At 42.4% G+C, this 18,344-nt stretch overlaps 1 protein-coding gene across 2 annotated transcripts in view; it reads left to right on the top strand.

Annotated features, from left to right (window-relative positions):
* The window catches only part of trappc8 (trafficking protein particle complex subunit 8), an 86,676-nt gene that overhangs the window by 23,983 nt on the left and 44,349 nt on the right, over positions 1-18,344 (top strand). For both annotated transcript variants that reach the window (XM_042415675.1, XM_042415676.1), the window contains 13 exons: positions 273-426; positions 1,157-1,253; positions 8,906-9,168; positions 10,083-10,198; positions 10,377-10,527; positions 11,250-11,350; positions 12,853-12,958; positions 13,443-13,574; positions 13,747-13,971; positions 14,286-14,391; positions 15,048-15,242; positions 15,482-15,657; positions 15,776-15,850. In XM_042415675.1, coding sequence (XP_042271609.1) covers positions 273-426; positions 1,157-1,253; positions 8,906-9,168; positions 10,083-10,198; positions 10,377-10,527; positions 11,250-11,350; positions 12,853-12,958; positions 13,443-13,574; positions 13,747-13,971; positions 14,286-14,391; positions 15,048-15,242; positions 15,482-15,657; positions 15,776-15,850 — 1,897 coding nt within the window. The remainder of the gene's footprint in view (positions 1-272; positions 427-1,156; positions 1,254-8,905; positions 9,169-10,082; positions 10,199-10,376; positions 10,528-11,249; positions 11,351-12,852; positions 12,959-13,442; positions 13,575-13,746; positions 13,972-14,285; positions 14,392-15,047; positions 15,243-15,481; positions 15,658-15,775; positions 15,851-18,344) is intronic.

Raw genomic sequence — 18,344 nt, 5'->3', positions numbered from 1 at the left:
CTGATGAAGAGCTTTGAATGACTAGATGACTAGTTTTTTGGATTTGTATCCTTGTTGGCTGCATCTTTATTTAGATCAATGATTAGAGAAAATCATCAGTGTTGAAGATGTTCCAATAATATATAACCACTGCAGAGTGAACATGTTTTTTTTAAAAACTGTGAATGAATTTTGAAAACAATTGGTCATGCTGTTGTGTTTAAGTAAGAGGTTTAGCAGAGTCTTTGAATGAACTGCTTCGTGTTTGATCAGTTTTCCTCCTTCTTCTCCAGGGCAGATACTGTGTATGAGGATATGAAACAAAGGTATGGTCCTCAGGGCTGCTATCTGTTGAAAATGAACTCTCGTACCTTCTCAGCTGAAGAAGATGAGCAGATTCCAGACCCCTGGAGTCAGTACCTGCACAGAAATAACCTGCATAACCAGGTAAGCATTGTAGCTTCCTCCACATGCAGTAACTGACCACGGTCCAGTGCCATCAGCTGCTCCAACGATAAACTTCAACTTTGGAAAAAAAATGCAAAGCAAAACAAAACACACCGTTTACACCTGGTATTAACATGCGCCTTGGGTGATCCAATCACAAGTGGACAGCTTTAAATACGTCTGTTCACACCTGGTATTAACATGTATCTCCACATGCGTCTTGACTGACCACTTGTGATCGGATCTAACTTCCCTGCTCTATATGCAAATAAACACGTACATCATTTCCATTTCCAAAGACCAAATTTGTTCACTTTTAACCAGCAGGAGGACCGGGGGTCTGTGTACCCTCTGTCCAAAGCTGTGTTCAACTTGTTTGATAACAGGATAAACAAATATACAATGCATTGTGTGCCCCCTCACGAAAATCAAATGTCTGTCCTATTGATTTGCTCTAGCGCCGCATCAGAACACACACACACACACACACACACACACACACACACACACACACATATATATATATATATATATATATATATATATATATATAAATTCCAACTTTTTCCTGTGAAGTGGCGTACATCTCTTTCAAGCCCTGTACCATGCGTACACAATAGTTACAAAGGAGGCCAAGGCGCAAGTATCATTAGTCTATAATGTATGATATAGTCTATAATGTTATTACTCATGAATGTGCCTTGTGTTAACATGGTTACCCCTATTGCAGGATATGCTTGATGATCTGGCTCCAACTCTTAAAAGTTCTGTTGTTGAGAACGATGTCAGTGCAGCTGAACTGGACTGCCACCACTTAACAAAAAAAGGTCAGTCAATTCAAAAGCTCCCTTATATACTAACTTTTGTTTCCTCTTCTTCCTAGACAGCCAATAGCTATCTTCCTGAATATGGAATTATTGCCATAATAATCAGAAACTGAATACCAAATTTTGAAATGTAATCACTACTGAATACTTCATGTTGAAATTTAAGTACCACTTAATTTATTATTATTTATTATTATTTAACAGCTCTCTGAATTTATGTGGTTAAGGTCTCAAGTCACTTTCAAGTTGAGCAATTTCAAAAACTTAATTTCTAGTATATATTTATATTTAAGTTCAGATTTAGATTCAGAAAAATTAAAAAGAATATTAAAAAGCTGTATTCAAGTGGCTCTGTGGTGTTCTGTCTGGTATTGGTCCCGCGTTAATGTTTGTAATATCTTTGGAAATTCTAAGTCTGGACTTATTTTCATCTGAGTTGTAGTCAGTTATTGCAGCTGGGCACTGCTCTGTTATCAGAATCTCACTTTTGTGGTCTGGTGCAATCTTGCAGCATGCTCCTCTCTCCCTAGCTAATCTATTCTGAGGAATACATTCTTTCTGGTGATTACTGATTACAAAATGTACAAAGAATCAGAATTGGCTTTATTCACCTAGTATGTCTAGGCATACAAGGAATTTGACTCCAGTTTGTAGTAGCTCTCAATGTTCTCACAGCAAAGTTTAAGGCTGTGACACATTACCTTTTCAGTGTTAGGCTGTATTCAGACCAGATCAGGCATTGCAGTGCACTGCTGCAGGGTTACGCGGAGGTGTGTGGGGGTATGGGGGTGTGGGCGTTTGTGCTCTAGAATGTAACCGCTGTGAAACAATCAGAAAATAACGTTTTATTGATATTATTCACTGGCTTTCTCGCTACTACCGCTTCAGCCACAGTAACATTCAGTTGCATTTCTCCAAAAGTTGACTCTGGCTCAACTTTCTGGCTGCAGTCCGGTGTGGTGCCACTGCGGCTGAAATGCCCACAGCTAAAATGCACTACCCCCATTCTAATGAATGGAGGACTGGATTTTTCGCAGCAACACCTGATTTAGTCTGAATACGGCCTTACTCTCCTTTGGTAGTGTCTGATCATCACATAATAGAACAACTGGCTAGAACTGGTAATATTAGAGAGACCACTAGATGGAAAAACACTAGGAATAAACGTGCACACTGAGACAGGTAAATGACAGTGAAAGCTGGTGTAGTTGTCATCATTAAAGATGCAGTAAACAGCATTTCAATCTATTGACATAAATAGTGGTGGGAAAATGCTTTTCTGTAGCTTGCGTTATATAGATAGAAATAAAATAGTACAGGCAAATAGATAAACTGGATAAACTGATACATGAAAATTAAACAGCGGGAATAGTTGTTTGTCTCTTTTAATTCAATTCAATTCAATTCAATTTTATTTATATAGCGCCAAATCACAACAAAAGTCATCTCAGGGCACTTTTCACATGGAGCAGGTCTAGACCATACTCTTTAATTTACAGAAGGACAGAAGAAGGATGTCAACATGTCAGTATGGCCCAAGGGGTTTCCTGCGGATGAGAAAGCACAAAGAACTTCGGGGAAGAAGTCAGTCAAGTTAGTAATATGCATTAATGATAAAAGAATGCATACAGATGGAGAGGAGGAGGAGGAGGAGAGAGGAGCTCAGTGCATCAATGAAAGTCCCCTGGCAGTCTAGCCCTATAGCAGCATAACTAAGGGCTGGTCCAAGGCGAGCTTGGTCAGCCCTAACTATAATCATTATCAAAAAGGAAAGTTTTAAGCCTACTCTTAAACGAAGAGAGGGTGTCTGCTCCCCGGACTGAATCTGGAAGATGGTTCCACAAGAGAGGAGCCAGATAGCAGATAGATAACCACCAGTAAGCCTGCATTTTGGGTGCGTAGTGCTCTAGTGTGGAAATAGGGTACTATGAGCTCTTTAAGATATAATGGTGCCTAACCGTTAAGGGCTTTGTATGTGAGGAGAAGGATTTTAAATTCAATTCTTGATTTTACTGGGAGCCAATGCAGCAAAGCTAAGATGGGGGAAATGTGATCTCTTTTTCTAGTTTTAGTCAGTACACGTGCAGCTGCATTCAGGACCAGCTGGAGAGTCTTTAGAGACTTGTTAGGGCAGCCTGATAACAATGAGTTGCAACAATCCAGCCTAGAAGTAACAAATGCATGGACTATTTTTTCCGCATCTTGTTGAGACAGGATGTGCCTTATTTTTGCAATATTACGTAAGTGAAAAAAGGCAGTCCTTGAAATTTGATTTATGTGGGAGTTAAAGGACATATCCTGGTCAAAAATAACTCCCAGATTCCTTACAGTGGTGCTGGAGGCCAGGGTAATGCCATCTAGATTAGCTAAATCATTAGATAATGTGTTTCTAAGGTGTGTAGGGACAAGCACTATAACTTCAGTTTTGTCTGAGTTTAGTAGCAGAAAATTGCAGGTCGTCCAGGTCTCTATGTCCTTAAGGCATGCTTGGAGTCTAGTTAGCTGATTGGTTTCATCAGGCTTCAATGATAAATATATTTGGGTGTCATCTGCATAACAATGAAAATTTATAGAGTGTTTCTGAATAATATTACCTAACGGTAGCATATACAAAGTGAATAGTATTGGTCCAAGAATACTATTATACCTTGTGGAACTCCGTGTCTAACTTTTGCTTTCATAGAGGATTCATTATTAACATGTACAAACTGAAATAGATCTGATAAATAGGACCACCACGGTAGTGGTGCATAGAAAAAAGCACAATGATGGAGCATTGTGAGCTGTCACTCCTCGTCTGTCCCAGGCAGTGAGTGACATTGATAACAGGTTTCAGCTTGTCACAGATTTTTGGAGCCTCCTTTCCCAAGATGTTGGTAACCATCTGTTGGATGTCCTCACCGTTCTCTTCCTTCAGGCCGGTTAACTTGAGTGACCACCTCCGGATATATCTTTGAATATAGGCCCTTGTCTTCAAGTTTTTGTTCTCAGCTTCTTCTTGTTCTCAGGTCATTATCAACTGTCTCTTTCAGATGAGACTACGAGACAACTGATATATTGATCAGCTGATATTGGCCTATCACAGATATATCGGTATTGGCGTATATGTTGTCTGGTATGTGCCAATATTTGTTTTTATTTAGGCAGCATTAATACAAGTTCAATATGTACATACATCTTTTTTTGTTTTTTTTATTTATAGTAGTTTATAATTATTAAATTTACAGTAACATTTACTGTTCCTGTGCACTGATAATAGACTTTATTCTTAGACGAGAAGTGTTCTTGCGGTGCTCATTTCATTGAGGATACTTTGGGGACTGACTTGTGTGGTCTTGAGATTTCTAATACATGGCTGGCTCATCCAAATAATGCCTATTTGGAAATTTGCTCCAATGTTTTCGGAGATACAAGGACTTGCTCGCAGGGTGAGACCACACGCGAGCCCTGTGAAGACGGAGTTGACAAGCAGGATGGTTGGGATAGCAGGTCTGTTCGGGCTACCTCTTTGCCTAGCTTGAACTCCTCGCATTTGCCTCGCTTCCAACCCCTCTGACAGCGCTTGTGATGTCTCTTCCGTAGCGCCTTCATCTGAACACTTGCATTGTTACAAGTGTTTGTTCTACCAGTGTCAAGTAATCTGACTGACCGTTGTTTACATGAATTGCAGTGGCACTACTGAGTCATCTGCTTTCCTGACCTGACCTGATCACATGAATGAATTTTGGTAACCATATAGGCCAGAGGTGGGATGGATAAAATTCAGACTTGATTACTTTTCCGTGGTGTCCCCTCTTTTCAGATCTGAATTTTATGACATTTAGTATCTGAATTTGACAAAGCATATTTGAGCAACATATTTGACTTTTTGACTTGACCTGGATTTTTAGATCTGAATTGAACTTCCTGCAATAGAGAAATTTGAGTATAGCCACTGAATATTAGGCATGTGAGTTTTCTATCTGAATTTGAGAAGCCTAAAATAAATATATTCTAGACATAAAGTTTTTTCAAATTGCAGAACTTTAACTATTTAATGATTTAAAAAAAGTGAGAAGAAGAAGTGAAATTCAGAACACATCAATTCAGAAATTTGGTTTTCAGTTGCTAATATTTCAGTGCAATAAATTCAGTGGTATTTAAATTTCAACACTCAGTAGTGATTCAGAAATTTGGTTTTCAGTTGCTAATATAATTTAAATTATTATGGCAATGATTTGCTTCCATATCTGAACTAACTGAATTTTTAGGAGGTTTTTTAGGCAGGCTTTTATGCTCTATTCACACACAACAAATACAAGCAATAAAGAAGAATCAGGGGCACTCTGTGACTTGAGTATAGTTAAAAAGCCTTAAATATTTCTTGGCTGAAACCAGTACAACACCAACACCCCGACAAGGCTTTTAGCTGAATCATGTTGGTGTCAGCAATGAAATACTAAATGCTTTTTGATTTAACCTGATTGGTCAGGTAAAGATAGGTCCATCTCGTGTCTGACCCGATGGCTCCAAAACTGCGTGCTCCTTGTCAACATATGATAATAGGGTAATCTCACCAGGAAACCCTTGACAACATTGAGTGAATGTTTTATGTTAAATCATCTGATTCATCTGCACAGGGTTGTTTAGTTGTTGTGACAAATCAAAGCTCTAATTATGTAAGTTAAGAACAAAGGTCACTATGTTGTGTGTGAGCTTAGTTCTATCTAACACAGGCTCAGCCCTCTACTGGACTCCATGGGTAACAGCTCTCCTCCAATCATACGCACATATTTGCCCACTGAAATTTGCATGTTTGTAGCTGGCCAATGAGGATGTGCCTACCAAATACTTGCATCCCACACAGTATATAAGGGAGCATCCAGCTGCCTCTCCCATCCTTTTCCCTTCAGCAATGGCGAAGTTTGCCCACTGATCCTGCCCACTGGTTGGACCACTTTAGGTGCTTCAACTTGACCCTAACCCTAACCCAATGTGATGAGAGTGAGCCAGATTTCAACATCATCGACTTCAGCAGATGTGTGGATATGGCGCTCCAGCCGCTGCACAGCCAAGGCATGAGGGTCTTCTTTCATCTGAATGACTTCATTGTCATGGCCAAGTCCAAAGAATGGGCCATGTTCCACACAGCTCTGTTGATCCTCCACCTAACCAAGTTAGGGTGTGCGATCAACTTGAAGAAGAGCACCCCCCAGCCATGCCAGCAGGCGGAATATCTGGGAGTTTACTCGATTCAACGAAGCTACGGGCTTTTCTGTTGGAACACAGACGGATAGCCCTACAGCAGGCAGTTCACAAACTGCGGCAGGGAGCAACAGTGACAGCACTTACTGTCATGCAGGTGCTGGGGCTCATGGCAACGGTTCACCCAGTGGTTCGACTCGGGCTACTGCACACGCGCCTGCAAAGGTGGTTCACCAGTCTTTGCTTGGATGCCAAAAGGCACAAGCGCCACATGTTGACCATCCCCCCATCAGTGTAGGATGACCTGCAATACTGGGGGTCCCCACAACATCTGTTGTCAGGAACACCACTGGGTCAAGTGACGTCATGGTTCACAGATGCGTCCCTGAGGGGGTGGGGTGGGGGGGTCAGGGGAGAGTGATAGTTGGTGTGTGGCCCTCAGGGGAAAACCAACACATCAACCCTCCAAACACCATGGTGGCCTACATCAACAGGCAGGGCGGAGTCCAGTCTGCATCCCTGTTGAAGATGGCTGAGAACCTGTAGCCGTGGGCCTCAGAGCACCTTTCTGTCTCTGAAGGCTCTCCACAGGGGCGCAAACCTCAAGTCAAGGGGCAGGCCCCTGACAGACAAGTGGAGGCTTCACCCTTAGGTGGTGCAGCAGATTTGCACATGGTTGGGAAAGCAAAAGTGGATCTGTTTGCCAATTGATGCAACACCCACTGCCCGCTGTGATTCACCCTGACTCTGCAAGACGACCCAACCCTGGGAGTGGATGCATTTGCACATGCGCCATGGCCAAGAAGGCTGCTTTATGCCTTCCCTCCTTTTCGTCTCAATCCCTACTGCTTAAAGAGAGTGAGACAACAGTGGTTAACAGTTATCCAGGTAGCCTTGGACCACCACTCAGCGCCATGGTACGCAGAGATGACATAAATGTTGGCAGCCCAGCCCCGGACCATACCCCAATTCTGGGGAGCTCTGTCACAAGAAACGGGAGCAATAGGCATGTTGCCCACACTGGTCAAACCTCTCTAGACTTGGCTCCCGAGAGGGAGGCTAGTCCGGGCTGGACTATCGGTATAGGTCGTATAGACCATACAGGAAGTGAGAGAGGAATCCACCATTGCCTGTTACAAAGCAAAGTCGTCAAATGCTGGTGCGAGAAAAGGAGGTTAGATCCCTTGACTTGTACAGTTGGATCTATTCTCTCCTCTTTGCAGTATCTGCTGGAGAAGGGACTGTCTCATGCCACTATTAAAGTATATGCAGCAACTGTCTCTTCCTGCCACAAAGGGTTTGGCGACAGATGCCCACCCCTTTTGTGAAACGTTTCTTGCAGGGGGTCAAGAGGCAATGCCCAGTGATGTGTGCCTCTGCCTCTCAATGGGAACTGCAGTTGGTGCTTGAGGCTTTGGCAAAGGATCCCTATGAGCCTCTGGAGCGCTCCTCTCTGAAGGTGCTGTCATTCAAGACAGCTTTGCTCCTTGCACTGACCTCAGCGAAGAGATTAAGTGAGCTAAGTGCCCTGTCGGGTCACCCCAACTGCATGCTGCTTTTTGGTGACTGCAGTGGTGCAACTGTCAGACTGAAACCCTCCTTTGTTCCCAAGAACATCAGGAGCTCTCTCAGGTCGAGAGCAATACATACCATATACACTTGCTTTTTCTCATGCTCCATGATTTCTCATGCTCCATGATGCTTTGTGGCGACTGCATGCTGCTTTGTGGTGACTGCAGTGGTGCTACTGTCAGACTGAAACCCTCCTTTGTTCCCAAGATCATAAGGAGCTCTCTCAGGTTGAGAGCAATACATACCATATACACTTGCATGGGGAATGAGGTGTGCAGGGTGTCTGCTGGATGTCTTTCTGATCCCTGCGAGGTTAGGCCCATGGTTGGCCCACCCAGCATCAGTAGCATGTACATGTTGACTGGGTTGGGTTGGGTTGGGCCTCCTACTTCTCTGCTGAAGCGGTATAGATTATAAAGAATTAGGAGGGCTGCGGTGACTAACCTATAGCGGGTCGAGATCAGTGAGGCTAGGTCTGATGACATGTCGCGGCAGGGCGTACATTCATCGGGCTCCACCTACTGCACCAATAGAGTCCAGTAGAGGGCATAGCCTGTGTGAGATAGAATGAAGATAACAATGTTGTAACCTTAGTTCTATTAGCACAGGTGGCACTTACTACCTATGCACCCTGCAGCTCCTTCACCATCCACTGAAGTGGTTGTTGGATATATACTGTATATACCATATATACTGTGTGGGACACACATATTTGGTAGACACGTCCTGATTGGCCGGCTACGCACATGCAAATTTCAGTGGGCGAACATGGGTTTATGATTGAAAGAGAGCTGTTACCCATAGAGTTTAGTAGAGGGTGCCATCTGTGCCTATAGAACTACGGTTAACCTTTGTAACCTTTGTGTAACATTCGTTTTGACACTGCTTCCTATCAGATGGAGTGTTCAACAGCCTGGAAAGCCATCCTCTCCAGCTGGACTCGGTGAGCAGCTCAGGGAGCCTGCACTCCCTCAGTGCTGTCAACACTGACCCGAAGAAAGGTGCAAGGGATCCAGAGAGCTTGGTGGGGGTAGCAGGGAGCCATGGGGCATGTCTGACACTGAATGATCATGACCACATCAGACAATTCATCCAAGAATTCACCTTCAGAGGCCTGCTGCCACACATAGAGAAGAACATCAGACAACTCAATGACCAGGTACAACAATGCATATGCACGCAGATACAGACATATTATTACATCACGTGTAATATTTATCACAGAAGTGCAGGTCACCGATGGTATTTTAAGAGAATATACATTTCTGATGTATGAATGACATGATGAACGGCTCCATAATCTGAAGAAAAGTTTCTTTACTGGACGAAAAAATAACAAAACATGTTATGAACTCATTGTCCAAGCACAGAAGGTGCTGGAAATCATCTTCTGCTTCAAATTATCTTGATTATATAGAGACTTCTAAAGCAGTCAAGCTTGGTATTAAGGTTCTTAGCCTCAATACGGTTAAACTGACTTTGAATGTGATGAATGGGCATTGTGACTGAGTCATCAAAACTGAGGAGTTATCTTCTCTCCAAACTTAAACAATTAATTCAATTCCAGTTTTTCCAGAAACATTTCAGTTATTACCAAAATTGATCCACAGACATAGAACAACAACAAAATAAATCTTGCGTACATAAATGGCATAAGGACCTCTTGAATATTGGATCCAGCTACAACTTACTTGTATTATGTACCACAACTGACTGAATATTAGATCAAACTTCCGTAAATTACACATTACATACACTTAACACTTTTTACATTTTCTGTAACTTTTGTTTGTTTCTTTGTCTGTATGTTAGTAGGATATCTTTAAAAAATGACTTGAGAGATTCAATGAAATTTAGTGGAAAGGAATAAGTTAATTGTTGGTTTGGATTGGAAACAGTAGTGCCACCATGTTGGTCTGAGGTTCAGTAACCATGAGGAGCTGACTGTAATCAGTGACTTATGACAGCAACACCAGCTTCTTCCCAGTCAGCTAAACTGGACTGGTGCTATTTAGTCTGACACCTCTCCAACATTCTCCCAGCACCCAACACATGATCTGCCTCTGTCCACAGCTGGTCTCCAGAAAAGGTCTGAGTCGGTCTCTTTTCACTGCGACCAAGAAGTGGTTTGGTGGAGGGAAAGTTCCAGAGAAGAGCATCAGTGAGCCAAAGAGCACATGTGGTCTTCTGTAAGCCCCTGGCACCACAGCCTCATCAAACTTCATATACTCACTCTCATGTGGATCAGATTCTACATTTAGTTGTGTTTATTATCCTTGAACTTCAACAGGGACTCCAGCAGGGCTCCCATGCATTAACACCATGCTATATACATTGCTGATTTGACTTTCTTTTCTATGATGTCAGCTATCCCCCAGAAGCACCTGAACTGCAAATCAGGAAGATGGCCGACCTGTGCTTCCTGGTCCAGCACTACGAGCTGGCCTACAGCTGTTACCACACTGCCAAGAAAGACTTTCTGTCAGACCAGGCAATGCTGTATGCTGCAGGGGCACTGGTGAGAACACACATACTCACACATCTGTCTATCTGTCCTTATGAGGATCATGTGTTAACTCACAGTTATACAATAAAGCCAATTTCACTTTTTACCAATAGTAATTTTTCTTGATGGTGCTGAACATCCAGTTTGAAAATAAACAAATGTTATATAATGATACGATGATAAAAGGCCATGATGTGACTGCACCCCCTAATACTCTACCATTGACCTTATACATTTAGAACATGTATCTTTTACAGAATGTCAGCTAAGTGCAGAGTGGAACCCTGCTAGACATGAAGCCCTGCTCTCCTCACCAGCAGCTTTTTATCTGGTGCAGCTACTGATTTTTTTTTTTTTTTTTTTTTTTTGCCACATGGTTTATCATCACTTTTTGATGTGACTTTTGTTCTTACTGAACTTGAAATATAGCAAAGTACAATACTTAACAAAAAAAATCCTCCAGTAAAGGTAAAATTACTGATTAAAAAAAACAACAAAAAAAACACAATTACATGAAGCATGACTTTTTTTATAGTAACAAGAGTAAGTGTATTTAATTGCCTCCACCCCTGGTAATATATTTGCTATCATTAGTAATCAATAAACTACTTGTCATACCAGACCTAGTAAGGCTGTAGCAAAACCCTCGAGTCAAATGAACTGAGCAGTGCCTCTTTTCTTGATTATTCCATATATCCTCATGTTCCATCTCTTCATCCTGCTATCTTCTGTAGGAAATGGCTGCCGTGTCAGCCTTTCTGCAGGCTGGAGCTCCGAGACCGTATCCAGCACACTACATGGATACTGCAATACAGACATACAGAGATGTCTGCAAGTATGACCTAATTACATAATCTTGTTCTGTCTTCTGTGTCGATTTGAAGGGGACAAATCCTTTTCGTGATTTTCTGTTGTTTTATACTGTTATGATGTTGGATGTCAGATGGTAAACATGGTCAAAGTTCCATAACTTGAGGTGAACGTATGTAGAAATGCTCCCTGCATGTCAAAAGACAGGGTTTCAACATGATCTGAACGTTTCGTTTGTAATGTTACCTCTACTTCCTCTTCATGATGACGTCAGATTGTTCAAGCATGCCCATGAATGGCTGTCTGTTCTATAGCCTTTGTTGCTTAGGTTGTTGCTAAAATTGTTCCACTGGTTGTTCACATTGTCCACCCATGTGTTTGGGATTGGATTCGGGCTCCTGGATGTATGGATGTATCTGAGAAGTTTCTATTTTGAGTAAAAAAACGAGAAAAAGAAGTGACATTCTACTACTCTAGCTTGTTTACATAGCCTCTGGAACCGACTAAAGATAGCTGAGATGCAGCTTCCAGAGTCTAACTAACCAGAATAGAGGAGGCTCATTGGGAGGGGGGCCTTAAATAGGAGACAGGAGCTAAAATGACCTATACTGAAGGTCTGTGTAAAGAGTCAGTTTAAGATAAATAAGGAGTTTTTTGAACTGTAACTAATGCACATATATTCCAGTAAGCCCCAGAATATAAATATAGACCTGGAAATATGCAGAATATGTCCCCTTTAAAGTTTGTTCTTAGGCAACAGGCTATTGTGCTATTGCAACACTTGGAACCATCAGATGCTTTTATTAAAAGTAATACTTACACAAAAGAGAATGTTCCTTTGTGCACCCAAATGAAGGTTTTAACTGCTTAATATGTTTATTATCCAGGGACATTTTTGAAGCTTTTTGTGTTTCTGTTGACAGCAGTGTTCCTCGTTCACAAAGGTAGTCTGGTGGTAACCAGAGTATTCAGTGCTGCTCCCACTGTGAGCCAAGGCCCTCTCACTATTCAGACAATTTTATTGTCAAGTACAGTTACAGTTATTCTCTGGGGGTTGGGTTCATAACTTTATGAAGAATTTTTAAACTATTGAAAGACCTGGTTCAGAGATGGCCACTGGTGTCCTTATTCCATACAAGGCTCTGTCTGATATTTCTGACTCAATCACATCAGTCATTTATGAACTGCATTTTGTACAGTATTACTGTATGGTCCTTCACCTGACACCATTTTACCTCGGGGTCCCCATCAGGGCCCAGCTTAAAACAACATTGCTCCCAATACTCATGAAGCTCACAAACCCCTCCTCACCATGAGGTTGCATTTTGAGGACACACAAAATTGTAACATGCATGACAAAGTTTGAATGATTGGAAGTACGTAATGTTGAATTGGCTTGAAACACATATTTTATGACAACTGTGTCAAATAGGCTGCCAGAGTAATTAGCGGATAAGAATGTTCCCCTTTGATCCATTATGTCACATTTTTTCTCCTGACAGCACCTCCTCTCTCTGCCCTCTACAGGAACATGGTGCTAGCTGAGCGCTGCGCTTTACTCAGTGCTGAGATACTCAAGAGTCAAGGCAAATACTCAGAGGCTGCAACTCTCCTCATTAAGATGACCAGTGAGGTGAGAAAACCCACATCATTTTCAATCCTGTTCTACCTCTGTGTGCACTGCACACTTGACTTCACTTCATGAAAATGGGGACGTGGAAACACCATACTACAGTAGATCTCATATACACAGATAAAACTGGGATAAATTGTGTTTACTGATGGAATTTTACCAATAAATTGTTTTTTTTTCACTATGTAGTCCATTATGTAGTATTCTAGGGTTGTCCAAATGTTTAGTGAGAATTATCCAACAAGCCATGTAAAAAGTTGTGCACAATCAATGGTCACCACCCAAAAGATAAATACCATCATGCATTGCAAGACAGATAAGGTAAATGTAACTTCCAGATGAGAATAATGAACTGAGTACGGTGGAACCAGGCCTGAGTGTCTCCATAAACTGTTTTCCATTTTTATATGGATGGATTAATTCACTGAAGTAAAAATGCAGTGGATTAATTTTGCTTGGACCTTTAATTTACTTTTTTGCCCAGGACTCTGACCTGCGCAGTGCTCTACTGTTGGAACAGGCCGCCCACTGCTTCATTAATATGCGTAATCCCATGCTGCGCAAGTTTGCCTTCCATATGATCCTGGCTGGTCATCGTTTCAGCAAAGCAGGACAGGTGAGCCTTTTAACTTCGCCGATCTATGGGTATATAGGTTATAATAAAACTTTTCTTGTCCTCACACTCCTCTTGTACTCCACTTCTCATTTTATGCTTCTTGTTGGCTGCCTTATGTATGTCACAACTTATGTATTCTCTTTTTTCTCCTGTCCCTCACCTCTCCATGTAGAAGAGGCATGCACTGCGCTGTTACTGCCAAGCCATGCAGGTGTACAAGGGGAGGGGCTGGTCTTTGGCAGAAGACCATATCAACTTCACAATCGGCCGTCAGTCCTTCACACTTCACCAGCCAGAGAACGCTGTAACAGCTTTCAGACAGATCCTGACCAATGACAGCAGGCAAACAGCCACACAGCAGGGGGCCTTTCTCAGAGAGTATCTCTATGTTTACAAGGTGACTACAGTTTGTAATCATGTCTGGATAGAGACTATACATTTTGCAGCAGAGATGATACAAGGGGTCATTGTTGGCACAAGTCATCATTTCATAAAAATTACATTATAATTTTTCATCAAATCTTGAAAGACTTGATTGGGACATCTTAACCTTTACTCTGGTTAAATAGTTGTTTTAAATACAGCAGTGCTCAATGACATGTAAAGCACTGCTTGACAGCTGTGTTGTAAAATTACTGAATACACCTCATAGATTATCCCTTACAGTGTTTGTGAGTTGTGCACTTACCGTGTTGTTTGTGTGTTTTCCAGAGTGTGACAGGGGGAAATGAAGTCAGCCTCCCCCAGCTGCCTCTGCCCTGCATCCACAGCTCAGCCACAAGAGTCTACTTTGGACATGAACGCCGTCTAGCAGAGGGTAGCACACTGACTAGTAATCTGTTATCTCCTCAAGCTTGACAAAATCTAAAAAAAGATGTGTTTAGTCCTTATCACACTTGACCATTTGCTTTGGGTACATGCTCAAAGTTTTTCATGCATCACACATCACAGACACACAGTTAAGGGCTTGTTTATGCTGGTGTGTTGTTCGACCACATTGGAAATCAAAAGTGCTTATAGTTGCTCTGAATGGCTAATGGCTAAGGCGGAATAAGAAGTTGAGCATGATAGAGAAGGCAATGTCATATTGTTTAAATATGGGCATGACAACACACATTTTCTCTCACAGAAGGCATTCATAGTGTTTCACTCAGTTGTTCACATCAAGTGACAGGAATTTAATAAGAGCTAGAGAGAGAAGTTCAACATGAAGTGGGTGTGAATGTCGGCTCATTTCAGAAAGTTCTGACGGAGTATAATGGCCCCTTAAGCAGTTGTATGCTAGCCAAAAATCAAAATTTCAAAAATATGCACTATAGAGCATTATATTAACTACAGAGGTGCCTTTGAGCAAAGGTTTTACTTTAACTCAGGGTTGCGAGGTGTGAATGTATAAAGGTGACAGAGGAAACACCGTCATTATATTGAACAACTAATCATCAATTTTTGATTCTAATTTTCTGATGTGTGCAGGTATAAAGCAGGCAGCCACCCATGTGTCCCTGGACCAAGAGTATGACCTGGATTTGGCAGCCATGTGGTGCAATCTAGAGGAGCAGCTTGTGGCTGCTGTCAACCGGGGGGTCATCCCAGGAAACTTCCAGCCTACTCAGTGCTGCCTGAACAACCAGACAGACAATCTGCACCACCCACTGGCTGTGGTGGAGGGTAAGAAGTCCTTAACAGACACAGTGGAACTATATTTAAATTGATATCTAGACTATTAAGTAGTACTAGTCTACATCTAGATACCAGGTATTTAGGTGTTCTGACATATCAGTATATCAGACAGTTTTCTGTTCCCATAGTATAAAGAATAATATAATCCATCCCATCACTATCTGATCAAATTAGACTGAATTGTACCTGCCCAGTATACAGCCGTCTTTCTGCCTCTGTCATTGCAGAACCAATCATAGTGGAGGTGACATTCAGGAACCCTCTTAAGGTTTCTCTGGCACTGTCCAACCTCTCATTACTCTGGAGGTTCACTGCCGATGGTGTGTCTCCATCTCAGGAGAAGACGACAGAAGAGTTGTCAGGAGAGGCCATCACCAATGAAAAGGATAACCTGGCTCTAGGGGTGGGCAATCTGAGCAAATGTCCTTTTAGAAATTGTGATATTTTTTTTTACTGCTGTTTGATTGATAGATGCAATAAAAAACAAAACAAAGATTTTCAATATCTGATTCCTCTTGTAGATGACACAGAAAGATGACATTGTCACCACTGAGATTATCCTGGAGTTTCATATGGGTCCAGAGGAGACCAAAATGGTAAGTTTTACCTAATAGGTTAAGGCTACCAGACCCTTTAAAGAGATTTTTTGCCTATATATATATTTTCACCTTGGTGTGTGTGTGGGATGACTTTGAGTTCAAGACCATCTTGGGGCATTTTTTTTTTTGTTTTGGGGGTAGTCATGCCGAACCATGCCAGGAGCACTCAAGTCGAGCTGGCATGCTGTTTTTCCATTACACAGCACGGCAAGGTAAAAGAAATTGTTTACCTGCTGGAGGTGTGCTGGTTTGCAGAAAATGCAGTAAGAGCCTGTTGTCTCCAGCGCTTCATCAGACATCTCACTGTGGGTGTTTCTGCTTGTACTCTTCCTCTTAGCATTATTTCTAACTAATTCACTGGAAAAACTATCTTCAAATATCTTCATATTTTGTTGTGTCGATCTGATTTTAATTGTAGAATAGCACCGCAAACATAGCTCAGCTAATTCGATTGTAAGCACATTTAATTTCTTATAAATTCATCGTAATAAAATATTTTGTACATTTAAAAGCTTTTAGTATGAAGCTGCAAAAGAAGGAAATGTTAGGTTTTCATCAGCACTTAATGCAGTTCCGATACGGCTGACAGCGGTCAGGAAACTGTAAAATAAGGCTGATATCTGAAAGTACAAACATGAACACAGGCGATAAACTAAACTTCAAACCACAGAGATTCAGTTAGAAGCTACAAAAGTACTGAGAGCTTAACACATATACTTTTAAAAACAGATTCCTCTCTGTTCTCCAGCACACACGTTGTGTCTGCAAAATACAGCTTGTTTGAGAGGGAGAAGAGGGGTCATCTTGGGTCGGCCCTGCTAGCGAGCAGGACCACAGCGGTGCCGTTATCTCCTGCTGAGAGGCTGTAGTGGAGACACGTTTCATTGTGGGTTGGCTTGACGTGGCCAAAACGGGCTGTGTCGGACTAATGGAAAAACCCTATTAGTGTGGATGTTTCTGCATTTGGTCTTAACAATTTCAAATGGCTGTTTGAGGGTTAATATTTGGTTTTAGGGTTATGGTCAGAATTAAGTTTAGGTTCCGTTTTAGTGTAAGCGGCAGGGTAAGTAAGTAGGTAAGGTGTTGGGAATGCATCATGTCAATGAGTGTCCTCATAAGTATAGCAACTATGGTTTCCTGTTAACATACAGTGACTGTTGGGGGGCTTTTATTTTGAGGAGGAGGAAGAAATGAGAAGAGTAGGAGTAGGGGGAGGATGAGGAAAAGGAAGGGGGAGGAGGAAAGATGAGGTAGAAGAGAGAGGAGGAAGAGGAGGAGAGAGGTGATGAAGACAGTGTGTGTGGATGGGTGGGTGAGTGTATACTTCAATAAATGAGGCCCAAAATGCTCAAAAAACTTCTCACATAAAGCATAAATGCATATAGATCACTAAAATAATAAAATGAAATCTCAAGCAATAATAATTGGCACTCTATCATTCAGGCCAAACAAAGCTCATGTCAAACACAAGTTTGTACTAATGCCTTTTGTGGTAGCCAGACAGCACCACTGAATAAAGCAATAGCCCTTTCCACCCAACCAAGACTTAACTACGCCATGACAGGCTCGCCCCTTTGGTGCTGAATGACCAAATGAAGGAAGTGAGGCTTTGGGCTCTTCTCAGAAGACCCACTCCCCCATCCAGGCATTTAACATGTGGTCCACCCTCAACACTGAGCAGGAGTTGGCCACTCACCTGTGCCCCCTCTTTACCAAGGCGAAGCCAGAGCTTCCATCAAAAGCCCTGGAGGCTAACAGCTAGCTGAACTGAAAAATCATACCAAGCCATGGGCCAGGCTGCTGCAAGCTAACCTCCTCCATGAGCTGGATGAAAATGCCACCCTGGAAACATATGTGGAGCTCCGTAAGGCAACAGATTTTTATGGCAGTGGAAGAACCCCGTCAATGTGGAACATGTGACTCCATAACCCACAGGTTTGAACAACAGCAGAGGGAGTCTGTGGCCCGGGGTAATATCATACCCCATAGGGCTCGCTTTCCCCAATGGGAGCCCCTTTAAGATCTCAGCCCTTTCACTGTAGCCAGTCATCTACAGAAGGCCTCACAGAGCAAAGTGCCCTTGGCTCCAGAAGCAACTCAGACGCCGTCTAATAGTTGGGTGAGAGTATGGTCCATGCCAGACATCCTTTTCTACCATGAAAGGCAAGGAAACCATGGAAGACCTGATTGCTCCATGGGCGGAACGTCATATTAGTGGACCATCACGTGGACCGCTACTGATATGGAAAATTGGACATACTCAGCTCTGTGTTTTGCTGTGGGCTCACAGCCAATTGTGGCCTCTGTCTCCATATCACATTCAGGGCAGATTGAACCAGGCAGTGGACCTGCTACCGTGGGGCCAGCCTTGGATGGCAGACTGGTGGATTCATCCACAGGTTATGGAGACGATTTGGGCTTCTCTGAGACAGGCCAATGTGGACATATTCTCTTCACAAGACACAGCTCGCTGCTGACACAGACAGAGGCA

The sequence above is a fragment of the Thunnus maccoyii genome, chromosome 7, assembly GCF_910596095.1.
Source record: "Thunnus maccoyii chromosome 7, fThuMac1.1, whole genome shotgun sequence".
Classification (NCBI taxonomy): Eukaryota; Metazoa; Chordata; class Actinopteri; order Scombriformes; family Scombridae; genus Thunnus; species Thunnus maccoyii.
This window is presented reverse-complemented; position numbering and strand designations above follow the sequence as displayed.